At 45.9% G+C, this 24,231-nt stretch overlaps 1 protein-coding gene across 3 annotated transcripts in view; it reads left to right on the top strand.

Annotated features, from left to right (window-relative positions):
- The window catches only part of BRWD1 (bromodomain and WD repeat domain containing 1), a 3,236,587-nt gene that overhangs the window by 1,324,404 nt on the left and 1,887,952 nt on the right, over positions 1–24,231 (top strand). For all 3 annotated transcript variants that reach the window (XM_069636064.1, XM_069636066.1, XM_069636065.1), the window contains 2 exons: positions 2,452–2,635; positions 23,811–23,927. In XM_069636064.1, the coding sequence (XP_069492165.1) occupies positions 2,452–2,635; positions 23,811–23,927 (301 nt within the window). The remainder of the gene's footprint in view (positions 1–2,451; positions 2,636–23,810; positions 23,928–24,231) is intronic.

A 24,231-nucleotide genomic window follows, 5' to 3' on the forward strand; every position in this document is an offset into this window, starting at 1 on the left:
AGGACATTCTCGGACTGATCCTCTCTGCTAGAAGACCTGCCATTAAGTCCATCTATGCCTGCTGGTGGCACAATGTTTTTCCTTGGTGCCGGGAAAGGAATATGGACCCTTTTACTTGCCTCACATCCTTTATGTTAGAATATCTTCTGTCTTAGCCCCGGAAGGGCCTGCAGATCGGATGGCGAAGGGGTTATCTTGCCGCCATTTCGCTCATCAATAGGACCCTAAAGCAAGGCTTCTTTTTCATGATCCCCACGGTCATGCAGTTCCTGAGGGAGCTTTCTAATATGTTCCCCCATGCCAGTTTGTGGTCCCAGCATGTGATTTAAATTTAGTGTTGATGGCTGCTTCATTTGAGCCCCTTCATACTTGTTCATTAAGACCTCTCGCCATAAAGGTGATTTTCCTGGTCACCATCACTTCTGCTAGACGGGTGATTGTGCTCCAGGCATTGTCATTTGAACCTCCCTGGTTGTTTTTCTCCAATGAAAACGCAACTTTGAGAGTTACACCTGCCTTTCTTCCGAAGGTGGCCTCTGACTTCCATCTCACTCATAAGATCCATCTGCCTGTCTTCTTTCCTCCACCTCATCCTTCCAAGACCGAGTGGCATTTCCATTGGCTGAAGCCGGTACAGGCCCTCAAAGTTTTAAGTTTCTCGGACAAGGCAGGTGAAAACTGATTAGTTGCCTTGGTGGTCGAGCTGGCAGGGCTGTGACCAAACCGACCCTGTCTCGATGGACCATTCTCTGCTTCTCAAACTGCAATGAGCTGGCTGGCTAGCATGTCATTGAGGGTCTCCGGTCTCTCACCACCAGAGTGCTGTGTGCCATCTTGGCTCTGCAACATGGAGTCCCTGTTCTGTATATTTGCCAAGCAGCTACGTGGGCATCTTTGCACACTTTTGTTAAGCATAACTGCTTGGACTCGGTCTGGTCAGGACACTCGTTTTGGCAGAGCTGTCCAGTTTTCTGGATTGGCTGGTCTCCTTGGTACCCTCCCTCGAGGTCATTGTACTGCTTTGGGAGTCTACCAAAAATGGGGAATCTGTGGAAGGATTTTAGAAGAACAAAATGACTAGCCTCTCAATAATCTTTCTGATTACGTTCCTCCCACAGATTCCTCATAGCCCTCCCTCCCTGCGCTCTTGGTGGTTAGCTTTTACACCTTTGTTCTGTGGTCACTCAGCATCGGTTCTACGTTATTTCGCCGCAGTATTTTTCATGGCAGGTTTTTTCATCGCTGTTTTTTTCCGAAAAACTCGTTTTTTTGTGGTTTTTTTTGTTTTTTTTTGGGTGGGTTACCACCTCAATCCCCCTTTTTTTATTTTTTTTATTTTTTATTTTTTTTTAAATTCCCTTACACCCACAACCATATATTTAATTTTTTAACCTCCCCCCAAAAAAAGTTTTTTTTCGAAATAAAAAACAGCGATGAAAAAACACGCGATCAAAAATACTGCGGTGAAATGCGTGTATACCCTCAGCATCAGAGTGCTAGGGAAAAGGGTGAAACTGAGGGTACGGGGCACAAAGCTTCTATATGTACTGGCCTGGTGTCCTGTTCGGCATGCGCCGCATATAGGTGTCGGACATAACCGCAATGTGACCCTGGAGGCCGAAATGTTTCCCAAGAACAGCTGCGCTGGCATATGGATATCCAAGATGAAGAAACTCAGTCAAAGGACAATGGTTGAAACATCTCTAAGCATTACAGTGGATTGCCCAGTGTCCTAGAAGAAAGTGCTTAACAAAATGAGTACAAATGTTATAGTGGTGGCTTAAGCACTGCAATTTAAAGTGTGTGACGGTTTGTGGCGGGGCCACTTGAGTTTACATTAACTGCACTAGGAAAAAGGTTTACTCATCCTATGCCCAAGAACAGGAATTACCTGAGCCAAAGACGAAATATCTTGTATGCATAGGCGTCCAGTCCAGTCGGTGAAGGTAGAGAAAAGGACTAGCTGCTGTAGCGGATGGCCATGCCATGGAGAGGCAAGACCAAGTTTGGCGAATAAACACCATCTTTGCTGAATTCTTCAATGTTTTTTGCATGCAAAACGCTCTAGACCCTTGCCTGTTGGATGAACAAGTATGGAGATAAGGGAACAGAATAAAGAGTTATATTGTAGGATTGCAAGTAATTAACTTCAACTATTTACTTTTAAACTGTTGAACCACAATACTTGCCCAGTGTTCTTAAGTTTAACAATCCGGGCAATGCAATGTCTTGAAATCATGTACTTGGGGTAAGGGAAGATGGATCAGGGGCAACACGCGCTTCTTGTAAACAAGACGATGCCATGCAGCATGGCTTTGATCCCCGGTCTGTCGCTTAGAAGCTGGAGGAGTCCTGCATTAAGCACAATGTCACCTGTAAAATAAAGTGTCTTCTTTCTTTGCCTTTGTTTGTTAAACTAATTGTTTAAGCATTGTTTTTTGTTATGTGCAGTGACTCAAGTGAGTGTTCGGATTGGACTGCTGATGCAGGGATTAATCTTCAACCTCCAACCAGAGCTTCAGCTCGACGTGCAATTCTTCGACTTCTAAGCAGCTCTGATGAAGAACTATCTGCTGAGGAACAATTATCCCCTCCAAAGAAAAAGGAAATTCCTAAACAGAGAAACCCTAACGAGGTACTTCATGGATTTACTACCCTGAAATTGTTTAATCGAGCAAACATTGGCTAAAGACTAAGAAAGCACTTTTTTGCATGTGTTAGGGAGAATTCTCCTTCTAGGGCTAATTTCCCTCACCTAGTTAGTCCCCCAGCAGCTTTGCTGGATTTCTGGAGTTTAGTTTTCCACCTGGTAAGAGTGTACATCCTTTTTCCACTCTTACATGTGTTTTGGCCCATGTGTTTTTACTCATTGTGTGATCTTGGGCACTGGAGCACACCACTCCCAAGTGCCCCTGTTCTTGTATGGGTTACACCGCACCTTCAGTGTAGTAACCCAGGGTTGTCTTTTAGACTTCCCTCTGACTCCATTTCCCTGGGACTGACTACTGTTCCCCAGAGAAAGGTAAAGTTGCCATTTACTTGACATAGTCATTCCTAACACAGACCCAGTACACCCCATTTTACATGGAGTTCTGGAAAGGGCTAATCTGTACCCCTTTTCTGTCTGTACCTCCCTGAGCATTGTTTCGCTATTTTAACAATTAGACTAGGCTGGTAGCAGTGGTCTCTACCCTAACTTGTCTACTGCGATTATATTAGATAAACGTGGTACTGTCCTTGGCTATTATATTAGCCTCGAACATAAATCCGCTTGACAAAATCGTCTTTCTTTTGGCTCCGGTTGGGTTTATTCGCCATTTCTTTTTGTTAAAGTCCTTCTTGTGTTTTACTTTGTGCGGCAAACTAGGTTCGCCTACTTTGTTCACCGTCTTTTGGCGGGCTTCTGCCCTTCTCTTGGCGCCTGGGTGTCTAGGTAGACTGAATGTGTGGAAGGGGTGCAGTCACCCTCTGCACAGGGTATCCTTGGAAACCCGAGTCGCACTTTGCCACGATTGGCTGAGGTGGTTGGCCCGGCTGGACAACCCCCCTGCTGCGTGATTGACAGCCAGGCTGTGTGAATGGGGGTTTTGCGCATAAAAGGCAGGTCTCTTGGGCTAGAAGTCAGTCGCCTCTGGAACTACAAGGAACCGAAGAGAAGCGGAAAGAACGACAGCTGCTGCAACTACCCTGTCCCGGTGAAGCCCTGCTGCAGTCCAGAGCTATCTTCCCTTCAACGACTAAGAGGAGATCCAGTCCAGAGTCTTCTTCCCTTGAGCCTGGTGGGGATAACCAGCTCACCTTCTTCAGCCAGAGATTTCCGCCGTGGTTGAAATCGCTGCACACTGCTGTAGTGGTCCGGATAGCCACCTGCTGAGCCTCTCCTGTTTTTAAGGAGCACACCTTTTCGTTGTTGCTGCTGTCGGCTTCAGCCCTGTGTGGTGCAGACCCCCTTCAGACGTCCTTCTTCACAACAAAGCTCCAGGAATCGTGGGTCTGCGGGAAACCAACAGGAACAACTGCCAGGGCACCAGCTGCATCATTGGAATAAGGTACTGTGTTCTACTCGAGGAAACTAGGTGAATCCCTTTTCTTCCTCTTTAAGGCTCGTCCTTGTCTTCCCTCCTTCTTATAACTTTTGCTTCCAACATTTTACAATATCCAAGTACTCTTTGGCTACACTGAATCGTGAACTGTCTAACGGTGTGATCTTCGGCACAGGTCTCCGGTGTCACTTAAACCTGGCTCCGACCCTTTGACTTTTGAACTCCAGTTTCTGAGTGTTTCTCGATCCTGTCTGCCTAACCTAAATATTGCCTGTGATATTTGCCTCCAACTCCCTCTGGGTATATCAGGTGCTAAGTGTGTTTTTGCCCCGGTAGCATTTCATGTCACGGATACGCGTTTATTTAGTAGACCGAACTGTCAAAAAGTGATTGCAACCGTATCCGCGGTATCGTGTTTTGTGCATAACACCGGTTCATTCAAACACAGGGTACTTACCTTGAGACTTACTATACAAAGTGAATTGGTTAGTTGAAGAATATTTAACGTATGGTTTTGTTTACAGTTTAATAGAGGTGTTGTGTTTATAACTGATGGTTTAAAAATAAATGTACTTATATTTTTTACCTGAAAGCTTGAGTCATTGTTTGCTTGAGTCAAGGTAATTGTGGCCCCTTTGTGTAATCTCTGCTACTGCTCATATACTCTTGAGATAAACCTGGCTGCTCTGCTACTGCTACCACTATAACTTAGTAGTACGGGCTTGTACCAAAGGTAAAACTTGTATTGCCACCTGTGATCTTAATCAGGTGTAGTGGTCCCTAAGGGCACTGCACAGGATTCTGCCTAACAGCATGATGCCTTTTTATTATAGAAAGCAATCTGTATAAAACACGTGTTAAAAGTGTGTATTAAAGTAAACATTTCTGACAAAGCTCCCTTCAAATAATGACAAGATTGCGTCGCCTATGACAGTGGCACATAATGTCAACGTTGGAGGCTTCAATATAGCATATCATCAATGTAGCAGATACTCTGTTGAAAAGAGAACCAAAGAAAGCATTATTTAGGCAGGACAGTTGCATCTTTATTTGCCTGTAAAGGTTAGAAATGGAGTCCAGCTCTCCTCAAATTTTATGCGGTCTTGCATGGATTCACATGCTATGAATATTCCTCGTCAGGCTGGGACTCCTCGATCAAATAAAGCAGTTTAGCTTTAAGCTAAAAACTGCATTGTTGCTTGTATAGCTTATCGCTGTCACTTTGAGTCATACTTCCCCAACCAATGACACTCATCCTACTTAGCTCCACCCCTCATGGCCATCTTCAGATTATTACTGCACGTTTTTGTGTTGGACCTGCCCCGACGTGGGAGTTGAATGTGGTCCTATCCAAACTGATGGTACTCCGCTTGAGCATATGCATTGGATGTCTTTGACGTTCCTCATGTGGAAGACCGCGTTCCTAGTGGCAATCACCTTGGCCAGGCTTTTTTTTGAAATATTTTTATTGAATATTTTAAACAAACAATCCAAACCAAACTTGCAGTATATACATTAGCATTTCAGTTATACATCAGTCAATCGCGTTCACTGCTCCCTTTTTCCCCACCCCCGTTTACTAGCCTACTATTGTTCTATTCCTGCATCTTGTGATGGGGTATTCTTTTCCGTGGGATCCGACGTGTCAAGCACTGACCCAAATAGTTCTGCTATCAGCAGTTTCCAGGCCATCAGGGTCTCAGTCCCCCCCCCCCCATTGCTAGCTTCTTGCCATACCATGGTTTCCGCCTCTGCCCATTTCTGCAAATCCTTCCACCATACCTCCAATCGCGGCTTGTGGCATGTCTTCCACCCCATAGCAATTCTCCTCTTTGCCACCGCATATACCAGGTCCTTCAGTTTGCTTACATGCCTAGGTTTCCTTGGCCTGGGGAACCCCCCGAACAGGCAGGCCCACACAGTATCCACCACAATCTTAATACTCTTCTCTGCTAATTTATGTGCGACCTCACCCCAGAAACGCTCAATAACCGGGCATGCTCAAAGCATATGCACCATGCCCGCGTTCTCCTCATCACATATAGGGCATGCCTGCCGCCCTACATTTTTGAACTTGGCCATCCTTTGGGGTGTCAGATATGCCCTATGCGTAATATACAATTGCATCTGTTTAAGTCTTGCGTTTCTTGACACCTTCTTGTGATACCCTTGGACTCGTTCCCACATCCCATCCTCCATCGGGATACCTACTTCCTCCTCCCATTCTACTCAATTGCACCACCTCGTTTCCTACTTTAGACATCATCATCTCGTATATTCTGGATATCTTGTGTCCCCCCTCTGCTATGTCATATATTATGTCTATAATGGCATCTGGTTCTTCCCCCAGCTCCAATTCTGACCACGTTCCTTTGATCCTTCGCACCAGTCTATGGTACGTTATATACTGGCCAGTGTGTAGCCCAGTTTCCGCCCCCAACTCCCCGAAGTCTGTTATGGTCCCCTCCTTCCAGATATCCCCCATTGTTGCTATACCACCCAGCTCCCAGTGGTTTCTGATTACCATCCTTAGCTGCTCTTCTCCACCCGCCAGTGCAACCAGCGGTACTTGAGGGGAGCATGGGCATGGGTTCCCCATCAGTTGACACGCCCTTTGCCACATCTTCCATCCTAGTACCAACATCTTGGGGCGCCCATTCATCACAGCCTGGGGCAACCACATTATCTCCTTCAGGTAAAATGGGACACAGTCCCATCTAAACAGTCTGGTTTCAGGGGTTGCATCCTCTGAGAGCCATTTGGCCACGTATTGTAGCTGACTGGCAACGTAGTAATCTTCATAATTAGGCAATTTTATACCCCCCTTCTCGTAAGTGTTCTGTAGTTTCCAGAGGGCAACTCTGTTTCGTGTACCCTGCCAGAGGAAGTCCCTACACATGCTGGCCAGTCTACTAAAGAGCTTCTTTGGTATCAGATATGGGATATTCCCAAAGTAGTGCAGGAGCCTGGGCAGGACCACCATCTTTAACATTGCACTATGTCCCATCATTGCTAAGGGCAGTTTAACCCAGAACCGCATGCAATTCTCAATTTTAGTAATGGCTACCTCTGTATTGCGCTTATGCTCTTCCTCCACTGCATGGTATATATCTATTCCTAGATAGCGAAATGTGCTAACTGCCCATGGTACTTGTAACACCAGTAATTGTTTCAGGGGGTCCCTTTGTATCCACCCAGTGGAAACATGCTAGACTTCTGAGGGTTCACCGCTATACCGGACATTCCGGCATATCTCCCCACCCCCTCCAAAACATATTGGAGGTTTTCCTCCGGGTATCGCAAGTACAGTAGTATGTCATCTGCATATAATGATATCGGGTGTTGTTCACCACCCACCGGAATGCCTATCATGTCATATTGTTGCCTTAAGTAGATAGCTAGGGGTACCAGAGCCAATATGTAGAGCATAGGGGACCATGGACAGCCCTGCCTGGTTCCCCTTCGAAGTTGCCACCTTTCCGATATCACTGACCCTGTTTTAACCCTGGCCAGCGGTTCACTATATAACATTTTAGCCCACTGTAGATATCTGGACCCATCCCATAGCCAGCCAGTGACGCCAACAGCCACGGCCACTTGACCGAGTGGAAGGCCTTTATTGCGTCCAACAACACAATTGCCAATTCGTCCTCGCTTCCATTGCCGTATTCAATGACTCTGTGGAGCATTCTAAGATTGTTGGATATGTTCCTATTAGGTGAAATAAAGCAGTTAGGGCCGCAGAGTCCTCTTTTTTAGGGGGCTGTGTGGCAAAGGACTAATATGAATCTATAATGCAACAAGAATACCACAAAAACAGCTACCTGCCTACACACGTGCCAGGTGTGTCTAGTTGAACAACGTGCTACCTTTCATGTCGATCAATTATTTGCGACAGAAAACATAGAAATACATATTTTAATTCATGGATACAAAACACTTAGAAAAATTAAAAACAGGAGAGACAAAAATGCACGTAACATTCCATAAGAGAACCTATACTGAAAAACAATTGTCTTGACCAGTTGGTTTTAACTGAACACATTCGTCAGATACTGGTGATGTAGTGAGGTTAGTAAACAAATAAGGTGACATCCTATTATTAAATGAAACCTTGATGCAATTCATTATCCTTAACTTTGTTAATTTTTCTGTCCTTGACTTTGTCGACACCAAAGAGTGTGTTTCTGGGTCCTGGCAAAAGATGGTTAAACAGGCTCAGTAGCTAGTTATTTGATGCTATCAGGCATGCGTCGGACCCGTCTTCAGGACTTGATTTATATAGATCTCCCAAATTGGGATTTCAGAAATAGTTCATTGGTAAATTTCCTAAAAACCAAACGAAAAAACCGTGTTGGTAACAAGATAAAAACAAAGTGTAGTGTCTCTATGTGTGTGCACATGCAACTAATTCAACTAACCTTTTCGTGGTTTATTTGGCGTGTGTGGCCTTGATTTTAGAACAAATGCGGACAGGATTCACTGGTCCCAACTGTGATTTCTTTTCAAAGATTTTGAAACTGCAACAAACGAAAAGGATTTTTATGAAAAGTTTGTTTTTTCTTTTGCGTTACATTCATTAGAAGGCAAAAGTTCAAAAATGACTGACAACAGAGCCACCTAAATGAGCCAAATCGAGTTCATATTTAAAGCGGTACAGACTGCCTTTGAGTGTTTGTCATTTGTATTACATTCGTTAGACAGCGGGAGTTCAAAACGAAAATGGAAGTGAAATAGCAGCGAAGCCTACTAAATGAGCCAAGTTAAGTTCATACCTAAAGTGATACAAACTGCCTTCAAATCAATTATGTTGCACTATTGTTTTGAGCATTTTTTAATAAAATACTACATGTTTTTTTGAAAAGGGAAGAACATACCTCTTGATCCAAGCGAAGATATTCTACGATATAGCTTCATTTGCGGACACACATGTCCCGTATGTGATGTTTTTCGTATTGTAAATTGAAGTTTACCTAATTTGTTAAAGGAAATACGGAGATGTAACAGTCCGTATATAGCTAACAGAATAGTGCTGTTTGCATATCACAAAAGCGCGATATGCGTGCTTACAATTGCTGCTTTTCAAGGAACTTACTTGATCACAAGCATTGTTGCTTCCACTCGAAACGAACGCGGGTAGTTACAGCCGGGTTCGCTTTCACTTACGTTAGGAAAAGGCTAGACTTGCTGCATTTATAAATTCATCTAATCGCGACCGCCATCTTGGAAGGAACAATGGCGGACGCGGCCAGATTACTAAAGGGCAGAAAAAAAGTATGCTGCACAAGAATGGGGCATCCTAATTGCAAACATTAAATAAAATTGTACTTTGGTAATATTCTATTTGATATTTCAAAGGAAATGTGAAAAAAATTGTCAATACATATTGTGACATTTCCACCCAATAATGTGCACTGAGGGCATTAAAAAGCTGTGTTGTAAACCTGCATATGTGATGGCTCAGCATGCACTAATGAATGTTTTGCGTGTGCTTCATGAATGTCACTTGTGCAAAGGAGTTACTTATGTAAAAACAAACTCCATTCAATTCCGATGTTAAGGCCAGCCTGAACAGTGTTTAGATTGTAAATCCACTTCTGTTCAAGCTGCCTCAGCTTTCGGTCGCGGTCTCCCCCACGAGGGTGTGATGGAACTGTTTGAATAATATACCACTCAATATCCTCACAGGTGTGTTTTGCTTTTACAAAATGAGCAACAAAAGGTTTCTCCGGAACTGAATTTTTAACACATGACCTGTGCTCGCAGATGCTCTGCTTTACAGGTCTTTTTGTCTTCCCGATGTAAATCAATTTGCACGGGCAGATGATAGCATAGATTGCCCATGCTGTGTTGCAATTGGTGAAGGCTTTTAAGTGCCATGTTAGACCCTTTAAGTTGACAGTTTTCACGTTTTTTGTCAAACGACACACCGAACAGTTACCACATTTAAAGTGACCGCTCACTGGTGGCAGATGCCACAGTGTAGCTTGTTGTTGTACTGACGTAGTTTTTGGCACTTGATATGTATGTACCAATTTGTCTCGTAAATTGGGCATACGCTTGAACGCAAATCGGGGTTTGTTTATAGAGAAGTCTTCAGTTTGAATTAAAGACCAGTTTTTTAGGATGCAGCGACGAAAGTCGTTGCTAATTGGGGAAAACGTGGAGACACATGTTATTTTGTCTTCTTGTACTCTATGGCGTTTCTCCAGACATTGGTGTATGTTTGTGTTCCTTGCTCTTTTAAGTGATCGGCGGATCACGTGAGATGGATATCTTCGTTCTTTGGCAGCTTGAACAGAAGTGGATTTACAATCTAAACACTGTTCAGGCTGGCCTTAACATCGGAATTTAATGGAGTTTGTTTTTACATAAGTAACTCCTTTGCACAAGTGACATTCATGAAGCACACGCAAAACATTCATTAGTGCATGCTGAGCCATCACATATGCATGTTTACAACACAGCTTTTTAATGCCCTCAGTGCACATTATTGGGTGGAAATGTCACAATATGTATTGACCACTTTTTTTCACATTTCCTTTGAAATATCAAATAGAATATTACCAAAGTACAATTTTATTTAATGTTTGCAATTAGGACGCCCCATTCCTGTGCAGCATACTTTTTTTCAGCCCTTTAGTAATCTGGCCGCGTCCGCCATTGTTCCTTCCAAGATGGCGGTCGCGATTAGATGAATTTATAAATACAGCAAGTCTAGCCTTTTCCTAACGTAAGTGAAAGCGAACCCGGCAGTAACTACCCGCGTTCGTTTCGAGTGGAAGCAACAATGCTTGTGATCAAGTAAGTTCCTTGAAAAGCGGCAATTGTAAGCACTCATATCGCGCTTTTGTGATATGCAAACAGCACTATTCTGTTAGCTATATACGGACTGTTACATCTCCGTATTTCCTTTAACAAATTAGGTAAACTTCAATTTACAATACGAAAAACATCACATACGGGACATGTGTGTCCGCAAATGAAGCTATATCGTAGAATATCTTTGCTTGGATCAAGAGGTATGTTCCTCCCTTTTCAAAAAAACATGTAGTATTTTATTAAAAAATGCTCAAAACAATAGTGCAACATAATTGATTTGAAGGCAGTTTGTATCACTTTAGGTACGAACTTAACTTGGCTCATTTAGTAGGCTTCGCTGCTATTTCACTTCCATTTTCGTTTTGAACTCCCGCTGTCTAACGAATGTAATACAAATGACAAACACTCAAAGGCAGTCTGTACCGCTTTAAATATGAACTCGATTTGGCTCATTTAGGTGGCTCTGTTGTCAGTAATTTTTGAACTTTTGCCTTCTAATGAATGTAACGCAAAAGAAAAAACAAACTTTTCATAAAAATCATTTTCGTTTGTTGCAGTTTCAAAATCTTTGAAAAGAAATCACAGTTGGGACCAGTGAATCCTGTCCGCATTTGTTCGAAAATCAAGTCCACACACGCCAAATAAACCACGAAAAGGTTAGTTGAATTAGTTGCATGTGCACACACATAGAGACACTACACTTTGTTTTTATCTTGTTACCAACACGGTTTTTTCGTTTGGTTTTTAGGAAATTTACCAATGAACTATTTCTGAAATCCCAATTTGGGAGATCTATATAAATCAAGTCCTGAAGACGGGTCCAACGCATGCCTGATAGCATCAAATAACTAGCTACTGAGCCTGCTTAACCATCTTTTGCCAGGACCCAGAAACACACTCTTTGGTGTCGACAAAGTCAAGGACAGAAAAATTAACAAAGTCAAGGATAGTGAATTGCATCAAGGTTTCATTTAATAATAGGATGTCACCTTATTTGTTTACTAACCTCACTACATCACCAGTATCTGACGAATGTGTAGAGTTAAAACCAACTGGTCAAGACAATTGTTTTTCAGTATAGGTTCTCTTATGGAATGTTATGTGCATTTTTGTCTCTCCTGTTTTTAATTTTTCTAAGTGTTTTGTATCCATGAATTAAAATATGTATTTCTCTGTTTTCTGTCGCAAATAATTGATCGACATGAAAGGTAGCACGTTGTGCAACTAGACACACCTGGCACGTGTGTAGGCGGGTAGCTGTTTTTGTGGTATTCTTGTTGCATTATATGTTCCTATTAGGGACATAGCCCGTCTGGTCCGAGTGTATCAATTTGCCTATTACTCTCCTTAATCTGTTTGCCAGAACGACGGTCAAAATTTTACTGTCTTGATTCAACATCGACAGGGGTCTATAGGAACTACAGCTATGCCCTGGCTTATTAGGTTTGCGAAGTGGTATTATAATCGCTTCTCTGAGTGACTCTGGCAGTCTACCGAACTCATACGCCTCATTCAACATGTCTAGCAACGGGGGAGCACCTCATCTTTAAATATTTTAAAAAACTCACTCGGAAGTCCGTCAGCCCCCGGGGTCTTACTAGTAGGCAGCTGTCTTGCCACCTCTTCTAGCTCCTCTAAAGTAATTGGTGCGTCCATCTCCTCTCTTTCCTCAGCGCTGATCTGCGGCAATCCTATGTCCTCCAGTGTTTGCACTATCATCGCGTGATCATCCTCCCCTTCGTCCCCATATAGCAGCCCATAGTAGTTTGCAAACTCCTGATTAACTCCCCCCTGGGTATCTACCACCCTTTCGTCCTCCCTCGTTATCGATCTAATCGGGGGTCTAGGGGTTTCATTCTTATATAGCCATGCCAAAATCCTTCCTGGTTTATCTCCTCCCGCATACTGCCTCTTTATGGTTACACAATCTTTCCCAGCACCCTGCACACTTCTGCTGTAGTCTTAGTACCAAATCAATGTCTTGGGCGGCGCTGTTTTCTCCTTTAAATGCCCTTTCCAGCTCACCCTCGGCTTCCTGTAGGTCCGCCAATATCCCTCCCTGCAATCCTTGGGATTTTGCCATGGCCACTCCTCTCATCACGACTTTAAAGGCCTCCCACAATGTGCCTGCTGAATCAACACTGCCCATGTTCGTCTCAAAGTAGTTAAACATCTCTTCCTTCATATCCTCCCTGAAATGGGGGTCTCTGAGCACCTCTGCCCTGAGGCGCCACGTCGTAATTCTTGCTCTTGGGGGACAACATTGCCATCTAAGGATCAGAGGCGAGTGGTCTGTGAGGACCCTCGCTTTATATTCGATTTCCGTAATCTCTGTCAATATCTCTGGAGTGGCGAAGACATAGTCCAGCCTTGTGTGTAGCTGCTGTGGGGCTGAATAATGCGAGTATTGCCTCTCCTGAGGATGGCGCGCCCTCCATACATCCCCTAACCCAAAATCATTCAGCAGCGTCTGTAATGCCTTAGCTGATGGGGCAGGCTTTGTCATGATGCCTACCCCCGGGAGCAGGCATCACGCCCCCGGGTAAAAGCCCAGCGGCCCTTTATAGGGGCTCTTTGGACTCTGTCCTGGCGCCGTTGGTGCCAGGCTCATGTTGGACATCAGTCCTGGCGCCATAGGCACCAGGCTCATAAGGGGAAGTGTTTGGTGCACTTACCTGAACCAGACCATGCTGCATGAAGAACCAAGCCAAATGAGGCTTAGGAGGACTATTTTTCTGAAGGAACTATTTTGTTACTTGGGTGGGGCTGTGGAAGAATACTCACCTGGAACTTCTTCCAAGGCTATTTAAGCCACGCCCGGACAACCACATGTGCTTCGCGTTGTTCTGCATCCCAGCAGCTGAACGCTCACCGTGTCTGCTCCTGCACCCGGACTCCAGCCACTCCCGCCTCGAACCTGGAGCACCTGTAAGGGAATAAGAGAAGAGAAAGGTGAAAACCAAGAACTTATTCAACCTTCTTACCTGCATCTGGAATCTTCACGCCAGCATTCCTGAAGGAAGACTTCCATTTAAAAGCACCGCGTTGCTCGCTGCAGCGCCGCGCTTCACTGACCTGTTCCCGAGACGCCGCCCGGCTCCATCGCAGCTCTCAGCACCGGTCGCCACATCTCTGCACCTAGGGGAGAGAAGAAGAGACAAAAGGTGAGCAAGGGAACACAAGAGGAAAGCCGAATTTTCAGCCATATTACTTACCGGCTTTTCTTGGTGAACCCTTCCACATCTCGGGTCGGCGCCGCATCTTTGGCAGGTACCGCACCCCAGCCCCTATGGGGAAAGGACAAAAGACATTACTGGGGAATTATAAAGACATTTAAAGGGGTCGTCCTCATCACTAACTCACCTGATTTTACCACCGCAATTTAATCCCTCAACGCATCGCCTTTGTTCTGCACCTGAAATAAAGGACAGAAAAGACAACATAAAAGGAGGCTCACACTTGAACTTTTGCATCTTCATACTTACGGCGTATCGCTCAGAAAAGTCAAGTGGATTTGCCAGCGCCATTCTGAAAACCAGTGAAGTAACTGGACGAACGCGCGCCCCTGCACCAGAAGCAGGATGTAGAGTTCATCCTTCCAAACCATAAGGTGAGCTTAAACCGGGGGTTTTGGAGGAAGTCGGAGAAGAACGAAGGGGGAAAGGGGGGAGCAAGCACACTATTCAGCAGACAGTTAATCCCCTTTCTCATCTGCAGAAGGATATTCCTACGGGCCAGACAAGCAAGATTTGGGGGTCCTGTTCAATCGGTGGTCCGAATTCTGCGCATCATGCTTGAAGAGGCCACAGCAACCCAGACCAGACCAGCGCCTCCGTGGGAGCCAGGTGAGCGTTACAGGCTTATCCAGTTTCCCATATGACCGGTCCACCCTAGGGTTCAATACACAGTTAAGGTCTCCCCCCTGTTAAGGAGAATTCTCTGTAGAGGCTAATTTCCCAAACCTAGTGAGTCCCCCAGCAGCTTTGCTGGATTTTTGGGGTTTATATTTTTCTCCTGCTAAGACTGAGACTCTTTTTCTCCCACTCTTAGACATGATTTGAGATATCCTTTGACTTTGTAATGTGTTTTATGGGCTATGGGGTCTTTTACTCCACAGGGCTTCATGTGTTTTTGGTATGTGTTACACAGCGCCCTCCGTGCAGTAATACAGAGGTGTCCTAGTGACCCCCAAACATAGACTCCCTACCCTGGGACTGACTACTGTCTCCCAGGGCATTTAAAGTCACCATTGGCTTTACTAGTCCTAAATTGTGAACAGAACCAGTACACACCATCATATTGTGGACGTACTGGTAGGGGGCAATTCGATTGCCCCTGAGTCTGTTGTTCCAAGGGGCACTGTCCAGTCCCCCCTGATCGAGTTTTGGCTGGTGGCAGTGGATACTACTTTTTATATTCGACCGCGAATATATTCCTATGGGATTTTCCCATTGTTTGAGGCTACCACTTTTTACAATAGCCTCAAACATACCGCCGGTTTATTAAATTAATATCAATTCACCGGTAGGGATTTTTTGCCAGAACTTGTCCCAAAATGGCTTCTGTGTTCGCTTTTGTAACTCTGACCCAAGTCGAGCCCTTTGTTCCACTTTTTGGCGGGCTTCTGCACAGAAGCCTCCAAAAGTGGTGCCACTATGTCTGGGTCTACAGGATGTGTGGGAGAGGGGGCGGGGGGGTTAGGCACCCTGGACTGAGTTGCCGCGGCAACTCAAGTCGCACTCTTGTGTGATTGGCCCAGTGGTGAGCCGCCCGGCTCACCACTTAGCATGTTTGACTGACAGCTAGGACTGATGAATGGGGGTTTTCTACATAAAAGCAGGGCTTTGGGGACTGGAACTTCAGAAGTCGCCACAGGACCAAAGAATCCGAAGAGGGAGAAGCTGAGCCGACCTGCAACGACACCACCGGTGGAGCCCTGCTGAACCGCCTCACCACTTACCGACGACGGAGAAGATCTTCACCCCAGAGAGTCTTCTTCCTTTGAACTGGTGGGGATAACCAGTTCGCCCTCCCTTGGGGACCACTGCAAAAGATTTAGGACTACAGGTGTTGGCAGTAAACCCACTTGGTAGCAGTCTGTACCACCCAGATTTACCTGGTAGCTGTGGCTGAGCAGTCAGACTTCCCTCAAGAAGAGTTAGGCAGTATATAAAGTATACACAATAGGCACTCAGATACAATAGCACAAGCAAACACTGACCAGAGCTTTGGTAACAAGGTATATAATTATTTATTTAAAAACACACTTATTGAAACACTCCAGCACTAATATTGTAAATCACTCTAAACACAGTTACTATTATTATATATACATCCCTTATTCCTTATCAGACAAGTCTTAGTTAACACCACTTATTTCCAGACAGAGGTGAGCGCTTAACTATAGATGGCACTCCAATAAGTTAACGAAAAAGGGAGGGAAAAAGGCAGAATGTAGGAAAATACACCACACTAATACTTAGGAACTCTTAAGCAAGGCAGGAAAGTCAAAAGTTACTTGTGAGCCAAAGTCCATAGGCCGGGCCCACTCTTGGAGAGAGCAGGGCACAAATGTACCCAAGATCACACAATGACAACAGGCTTAAAAAGTCTTGCAGGGAGTTCAGAGAGGTTTTAGTTGGGCTCAGAAAAGTTTAGCCAGGGTGTCCCAGGTTCGAAAGCCGGGGGCTAAATCTACCCCGTACAGTCGGTTACAAGGGAAGCCAGGCGGAACACGGTACCTTAGGTGGAAAGGATCCTCCAGCGGGGGCAGTTGCTCCTGGCAGCGGGTGCAAGTCGCGGTGTCGTCCAGAGGAAGAGAAGATTTCGACGTGGAGGAAAGATGAAGGTCGTTGCACTGCCAGGGAAGAAACCAGCCGCTGAGTTTTCCAGTTAAAGGTACTACCCTTTGATTCGCGGTAGTGGTAAAACGTGGTATCCCGGTTGCCGGGGTGCTTGGCACAGGCAAGGCGGCCACGAGTTGTTCCAGGAAGCAAAAAAGGAAGCAGACTGGTTATCCCCACCAGTCGAAGGAAGAAGACTCTCCGGGCTGGAGATCTCCTGTCGTTGGGAAAAGTGGTGAGACGGTTCAGCAGGGCTCCACCGGTGGTGTCGTCGTAGCAGGTCGGCTCAGCTTCTCCCTCGTCGGATTCTTAGGTCCTGTGCCGACTTCTGAAGTTCCAGTCCCCAAAGCCCTGCTTTTATGCAGAAAACCCCCATTCACCCAGCCTAACTGTCACTCAAACATGCTAAGTGGTGAGTCGGCCGGCTCACCACTTGGGCCAATCAGGACGGAGTGCGACTTGAGTTGCCTAGGCAACTCAGTCCAGGGTGCCTAAACCCCCTGTGTTACCCAGACAGTGTGGCACCACTTTTGGAGGCTTCTGTGGAGAAGCCCACCAAAAAGGGGAATAAAGGGCTCGACTTGGGTTGGAGTCACAGAAGAGAACACAAACGCCATTTTAGAACTGAGTCTTGGCACAAAATACCAACCAGAGAATTAATATTAAATATATAAACCGGCAGTATGTTCGAGGTTATGAGAATTAAATAATTAAAGTTTGTAGCCTCGAACAATGGGAAAATCCCATAGTAATATATTTGCGGTCGAATATAAAAAGTAGTATCCACTGCCACCAGCCAAAACTCAATCAGGGGGGACGGAGACGTGCCCCCTCGACTAACAGACCCCGGGGCAATCGAATTGCCCCGGCCAGTACGTCCACAATATGATGGTTTGTACTAGTTCTGTTCAGAATTTGAGACTAGTAAAGTCAATGGTGACTTTACATACCCTGGTAGACAGTAGTCAGTCCCAGGGTATGGAGTCTATACTGGGCGGTCACTATGACACTGCTGTGTTACTGCACTGAGGGTGCTGTGTAACACACATCACAAAAACACATGAAGCCCTATGGGGTAAAAGACCCCATAGCCCATTAAACACATCTAGAGTCAAAGGAACACACTCAAATCATGCCCAAGAGTGAGGGTAAAAGAGTCTCACTCTTGGCAGGAGAAAAAAATAAACCCCAAAAATCCAGCAAAGCTGCTGGGGGACTCACTAGGTTAGGAAATTCAGCCTAAACAGAGAATTCTCCCTAACACTCGGGCACCCCCGTATCTAGCCCTTTTTGGCAAAAGCCTGTACTCGCGACTCAGCAGGGTAAAGTCGCCCTAATGGCCGGCTTACTACTAATTCTCGGGGGTAGGCTGCTTCCCTCCTGTTACTCCTGATTGTTCCCAATTTGCTACGCTTAGTGCTACCCAGCACACTAATGCATTTAATTCACTATATTCCAGTCCAACAGGGTCTTGGAGTCCATAAGCCACACGATTCCAATCAAATGTCCCAGAGTGACATACTAGAACTCCCAGAAGGATCATGTTCTCCACATAGTCCGTGGGGTCTTGGCCCTCTTCTCCCTCCGGCAGGCCGACCACTCGGATGTTGTTCCGTCTCGCTCTTCCCTCCGCTTCTTCCACTCGATTTTCAAGGTTAGCAACCTGTTGTTTTAGTACGTGGACCTCTTTCGCATTATTTGTGCTTACATCTGTGTTCGTCTTCACCGCTGTCTCCAGGCCACTTGTCCTTTCTGCCAGCGCCCTGACGTCTTGCCGCAGCACGGTGACTTCGATTCCTACGGCATCTATTTTGTTCTCCAGGGCCGTCCGTAGATTCACCATTGCTGTACCCCACTTAGCGCTCAGTTCTGTTATGGCTGCTAGGACCTTATGGTTTTCTCCTTCTGGGGTACCATCCCCGGAAGCCGCCACCACCCTTTGTGCCAGGGTCAAGGGGGTCTGTTGTGCCTTTGCAAAGGTCTCCATTGTAGGTTGCTTGCTCTTGGCCCTCGCCCCTTTCACTGACATCATGCAATGGGCTCCGTTATGTGGTGGCATGCAAAGTTGCTCTACGAGTGGGTTGTGTCCTCCCACGTCTCCTCTGACTACTGTAGTCAGTGTCCCAATAGCTTGTTTTGCCGTGGCATTCGTATGGTGTTCCCACGTCCCATCGCCAGGCCCTGCTCATCTGGGTCCGAATTGCGCAGTGTCACGCCCAGCACCACGGCATATACAACACTATGCAGCAATGGTACTTTGCTCACCCGCAACTACATGCCTCCACTTCACCGGTGAGTCCTCGAGTAGCAGGTAGCATCCGAGGCGTGCCGCAATCCCCGCCCGCAACGTGCCTGACCCACAAGCTGTTATCTTTTGTGACATAAACACCCTCTGTCTTATCCTCAATGTGGTTCTGTTGTCTGGCGCTTGAAATGCGGTGCACTCCAGCCAACGCTTGTAGCCAGTGTCAGGATTACATTAAGTTGCTCCCTCGCAGCCTTTGTGGGGTGCTTTCGTTAAGTTTATCCGAAGTGCTGCTTAATCTCGGCTGAGGCAAAGACGGGCGGGGCATTGCTTGTCTAGTGGGCGAAATGCACAACACGGCTCCAGTCTGTATCACTGTGGTTGCAGTAATCACCTGCTAGCTCCAAGTCTGGAGCGCGCACTGCGCGTAAAGCATTGGTGGATTCCCGAGCACTCCCGGCAGCGCTCGTGTAGCAGTACACGAAAACCAGATAGAGTAAAAATAAGGTTCATGCAGTGTGCGCGTATGATGCGCGCTGTGATGCAATGTCACAATGCAGCAGCCGAGCCCCAGTGTTCTCTGTTTCTTCCGTGTGAGCATCCGACGTGTCCGGGGCGTGCCACAATCCTTTCCCACACCGCGCCTGACCCGCAAGCTATTATATCTTGTGACATGAACACCCTCTGTCTTATCCCCAATATGATAATGTTGTCTGGTGCTCAAATGCGGTGCACGCCAGCCGATGCTTGTAGCCAGTGTCAGGATTGCATTAAGTTGCTCCCCCGCAGCCTTTGTAGGGTGTTTGCGTTCCGTTTATTCGAGGTGCTGCTTAATCTCAGCTGAGGCAGAGGCAGGAGCGCAGTGCCTGTCTAGTGGGCGAAATGCACAACTTGGCTACAGTCTGCAGCACCGTGGTGGTGGTAATCTCCTGCTAGATCCAAGTCAGGGGCGTGCACTGCGCGATGGTACACAAACATCAGATGGAGTTCATATAGTGTGCGCATATGCTCGCGCGCCGTTATACAATGTCCCAATGCAGCAGCTGAGCCCCAACGCTCTGTTTCTTCCGTGTGCCGCAGTGTCCTATTGTTATTGTGTTGCTAGCCTCTTCCCTCGCGACAAGTCTACGTAGCTTTCATCTGCGCCTCGCCGGTCAGCAGCGCTTGCAGTCCCGCGGGTGCCACACTCTTGCAATCTTCTCTCGATCGGGAATTGCTGTCCATGCAGGCGAATCCTCCCGTTAAATCACCAGCGCCACATTCTTCAGCCCTTCCCTTTGTTCTCCGGTGGACACCATTTTGTTGCTTCGTTCCCCGGCTGCGCTCCAACTTCACTGCCTCCGCTCTCTTTTCCTCTTGCTTGTTACGTGTTGGACCTCGCACCATATCATGCCCGCCAACCTCATGGTGCCGTAGCTTCAAATCCATATTTCTCAATTGGCATTAGAGAACGTATTGTCGACAAATCATCTCCGGATCACAGGAGTACACGGAAAGCACGTCCTAGTCCGTCGCCATGTAGCCACGCCCCCCACCTTGGCCAGGCTTGTTGGAGAAATCTAGGCTTTATCCTGTAAGTCTCCAAATTTGTCTTTCCACCAATCCAAGATGGTTCTACAGACTCATCTGTCCTTTAGGCCAAAGGTCTGTCTGAATTTCATTTGATCAAAACCTTGACCTTACCAGTTTTCTTTGCAAACCCTTCTACGCCTGCTGAATGGCCCTTGTATTCACTGGACATGTCATGTGCCTTGAATTTATATGTGGCACGCCCTAAAAGATTTTCAAAGGGCTACTCAACTTTTCATCAACTTTGGACCTGAAGGGCATGCGAAGGCCCTATCGAAGGCTTCCATCTCCAGGTGGCTCTCCAGCTCTATCATGCATTGCCATCAATTGTCTGACAGACCATTGCCAGGTCCTCCGAGAGCCCATTCCACCAGAGCCATTGCTTTGAATACTGCGTTCCTCTCTGGTGTTCCCCTGCTGGACATTGTGCGCAGAGCAGCCACTTGGGTCTCTCCCTCGGCTTTCTGCAAGCATTACTGTTTGGCTGCCGGCTCTAGAACTGAACCTATTTGCTTAAGGAGGGTCTCCTCTCCACATGGGGGGCTACAATCAGTTGTAATTACCTATACAGTATGGAAGAAAGAGGACGGGACGTAAGAATAATTATAAGTTACTCACCGTAGTGACTAACGTACTCTTAGTCCATAGTCCCCTTTCCTCTATACGTCCCACCGACCTCCCCTCTAATAATACTGGTGTCATTAGGCAATGTTAAATCTATTGTCGATGCCTCAATGGGGACTAAGGTGTGGTGCCAGAGGGCGGGGTCAGGGCAGCGCATGCTCCCTGGGCCGCAACCCCACGCGCCTCTAAATCTAAAGGGGAAGAAGGTTTTTTCTGGTGAAAGGTTCTGTATCCCGTCCCTTGGCTGGGACGCCCATATAGGATGGAGGAAAGGGGACTATGGATTAAGCGTATGTTAGTTACTACGGTGAGTAACTTATAATATCAGTTCCATCTTCATCTGCTTGAACTGCTTTACCATCCAGGCATGTTGAAAGTGATTATTCAAACTCTTTTTTATTTTTATTTATTTATTTTTTTATCACACATCAGAATTGGACTCCTGGTCCCAGAATGCTCTGAATACTGGGATGAGGAAGGAAGAGCATTGCAGAACGAAAGAGGCTTTCAGCCCAACAAGTGTTCTAGCTGTTGGCGGAAAACACCTATGCCTGGGAAATTGAAACACCGGATGCCCTCAGTAAAAGGCTGCTGTGGATGGAGAGAAGGGTCCACTTCACTGTGATATTCGATGTCCGAACATGTGTGGCGGTGCTGCGCGGCTCAAGGCATATGAAGGGAAACGGTGCAAGAAGGAAAGGCGCTGAAAAGATGCTGGGAGAACAGGAAAAAATTCCTGGGCATTCGCCGACTGGTGAAAGCAGGCCCTTAACTGTGAGAGCCCACTCGGAAACCGGCGTGTTGAAGGGAAGCCGCAGGAAATTCAAAGACGCAGAGAAAGCAGTCACAAAGGGAAAACAGGACGAGTACCTTCACTCAGTGACCGCGCAAGAGCCCAAGAACGCCAACAAGAGCTGGTGAGTCAACCGAAGGATATTGGGGACTCATGGTCGTATCAGCAGGTACACCAAATGCAAATAATAGTAAAACAGTCTTAAGAACAAAATAAAACAGACTGTTTATAATCAAAGAAAGTGAAATGAACCCAAAGCCCTTACTAGTATGTGAATGCATGGAATGCAAATATATGGGAGCACAAAAGCGAATGCTGTTTCAAGAGAATATTGTGTTCAACAAAGTGGATATACAATTGTGGAAATGGATGAATACAAGAATTCCTGGCATAAAAGTATACCAGGCAATTTAAAGTACATGAAGATGAGAAGTCCTGGCAGGAGAGTATACCGGGCAATTTACAAATGGGAGGAACCAAGAGGTCCTAAGCAAGGATATTAGGACTGTGAGGGCCAGACAAATGGGAAAAAGATCCTGGCCACAGAACTTTGAAGTGAATGGAACTTTAGAACTGTGTGCGTGTGTGTTTAACAGGGCCACTGTGAGCCCAAGCACCAAGGAACTGTTGTATCCAGGGGAAGGGAGTCACCCTCTGGAACAAGGACTCTTTATCCCTGAAGAACTTTTGATTTGAAACTACTTATATTTTCTTCATAAACTTTTTTTCAAATGGCATCATAGGTTATAGACATGACCCCTTTCACGTTTTTGTTTGGTTTATAGTGCGATGGTCAGAGTAGAACATTTGGACACAAGGACAGCTTGATTTTGACATCCTGACACAGACTGATCCTTACTTTTGGTTTAGGCAGGGAAAATCCTCTTGTGTCCGAGTTTCATTCCTGACTAATCACACTTCCCTCGGCCCACGTGCCATAAAAGGCGATGGAAGTATAGCTCTTATCTGTGTCTGTTTCACCTTAGTTTGCAATTTCTATGGTCCTGCAGGGAAATAATTGGCCTAGGTTTTCAGACCCCGTTCTGTCAGAGTTCTGGCTGCCATGTCTACTCTGCAGAAAAGTGTTCCTGTTCTGATCTTTCAGGCAGCTAAGTTTCTTTGCACATTTTTTCCAAACACTATTACTTGTACCCTTATCTGGTCAGGCGGTACGCCAGAAGTTCTCCAGTTACTGTACTGCTTTTGGAGTACATGATGAGGAATCTGTGGATGGCAGGAATCCATGAAATAATTACCTGAGTTTGGTAATTTTCTTTCTGGTCGATTAGATGCACCTGCATCTTGTTAATGCTGTTGATTCCTCATCTTTTGATTGTGCTTGCTAGGGCTAGTAGGAGATGTAATCGTAAACATGTAGAGAGCCAAAGGTTGCATACCCCTGTATAAGTACTTCCTACCACAAGCTCCGCGCCATTCCAACCCACCCCTCCTATGCATAGTACATACACCATTATGTGCTGCGTTCCCTCAGCTGCTGAGCATGGGGCAAAAAGGTGCAACAAAGGTTGAGCTGCAGCCAGCTCCATATGCATTATGGCCAGAGTCATGGGTGTCAACAGTGCCAAGTGAAGTCACATTGCGCACCGCCTTGTGGCTGAAAAGGTTTCTGAAGGTCAGCTAATACTGGAGGGATATATGTATTTTAGATGAGAAATGTGTGAGAGGAATGACTAATCCATCAGAAAGAACAATACCGATAGGAAGTAATTTGTTCTTTGTTGATTTGTACTCGGCGTTGGTTATGATAAAAATATTCATATGGTGTGATGCATCTGTTGTTGCCCGTGTTGCAGTTTTAAATTGTTCAACGAAATTGTTTCCTCCCCCTCCCTCATTATTTGAACATGAAGAGGACTTCTACAGAACAAGCAGAAAACCAGCAAGTGTCCAGTGCTTGGCAGCCTTCTATTTGGATAACTGATACTATGCCCCGAAAATCTCCATTTGTTCCCCAGATGGGTGATGAGGTAAGACATGAATGCTAACACTGCAATTTTACAAAAATTTTTTTCCAGTTGGGAGCTTTACAAAATAAAAGAAAATGACTTATCTAACAAGAAAGACAATGGTTTAGTTGCTCCGATTTGTTGATTGCAGACTTTGTTTTACTCACCTTGACGTGATAACATTTTGTTACATAGAGTAGCAGTATGCAACATACTTGGGAAGGTGTGGGGCTGTCGGCGTGTTTAGATTTAAGTAGTGTCACAGTTGGCCTCGAGGACCCAGAAATTGTGTTTAGTTCTTATTGTCAACTTCAAATGCTTGAAT

The sequence above is a fragment of the Ambystoma mexicanum genome, chromosome 7p (genome assembly GCF_040938575.1).
Source record: "Ambystoma mexicanum isolate Mex_15411 chromosome 7p, UKY_AmexF1_1, whole genome shotgun sequence".
In the NCBI taxonomy this organism is placed as follows: Eukaryota; Metazoa; Chordata; class Amphibia; order Caudata; family Ambystomatidae; genus Ambystoma; species Ambystoma mexicanum.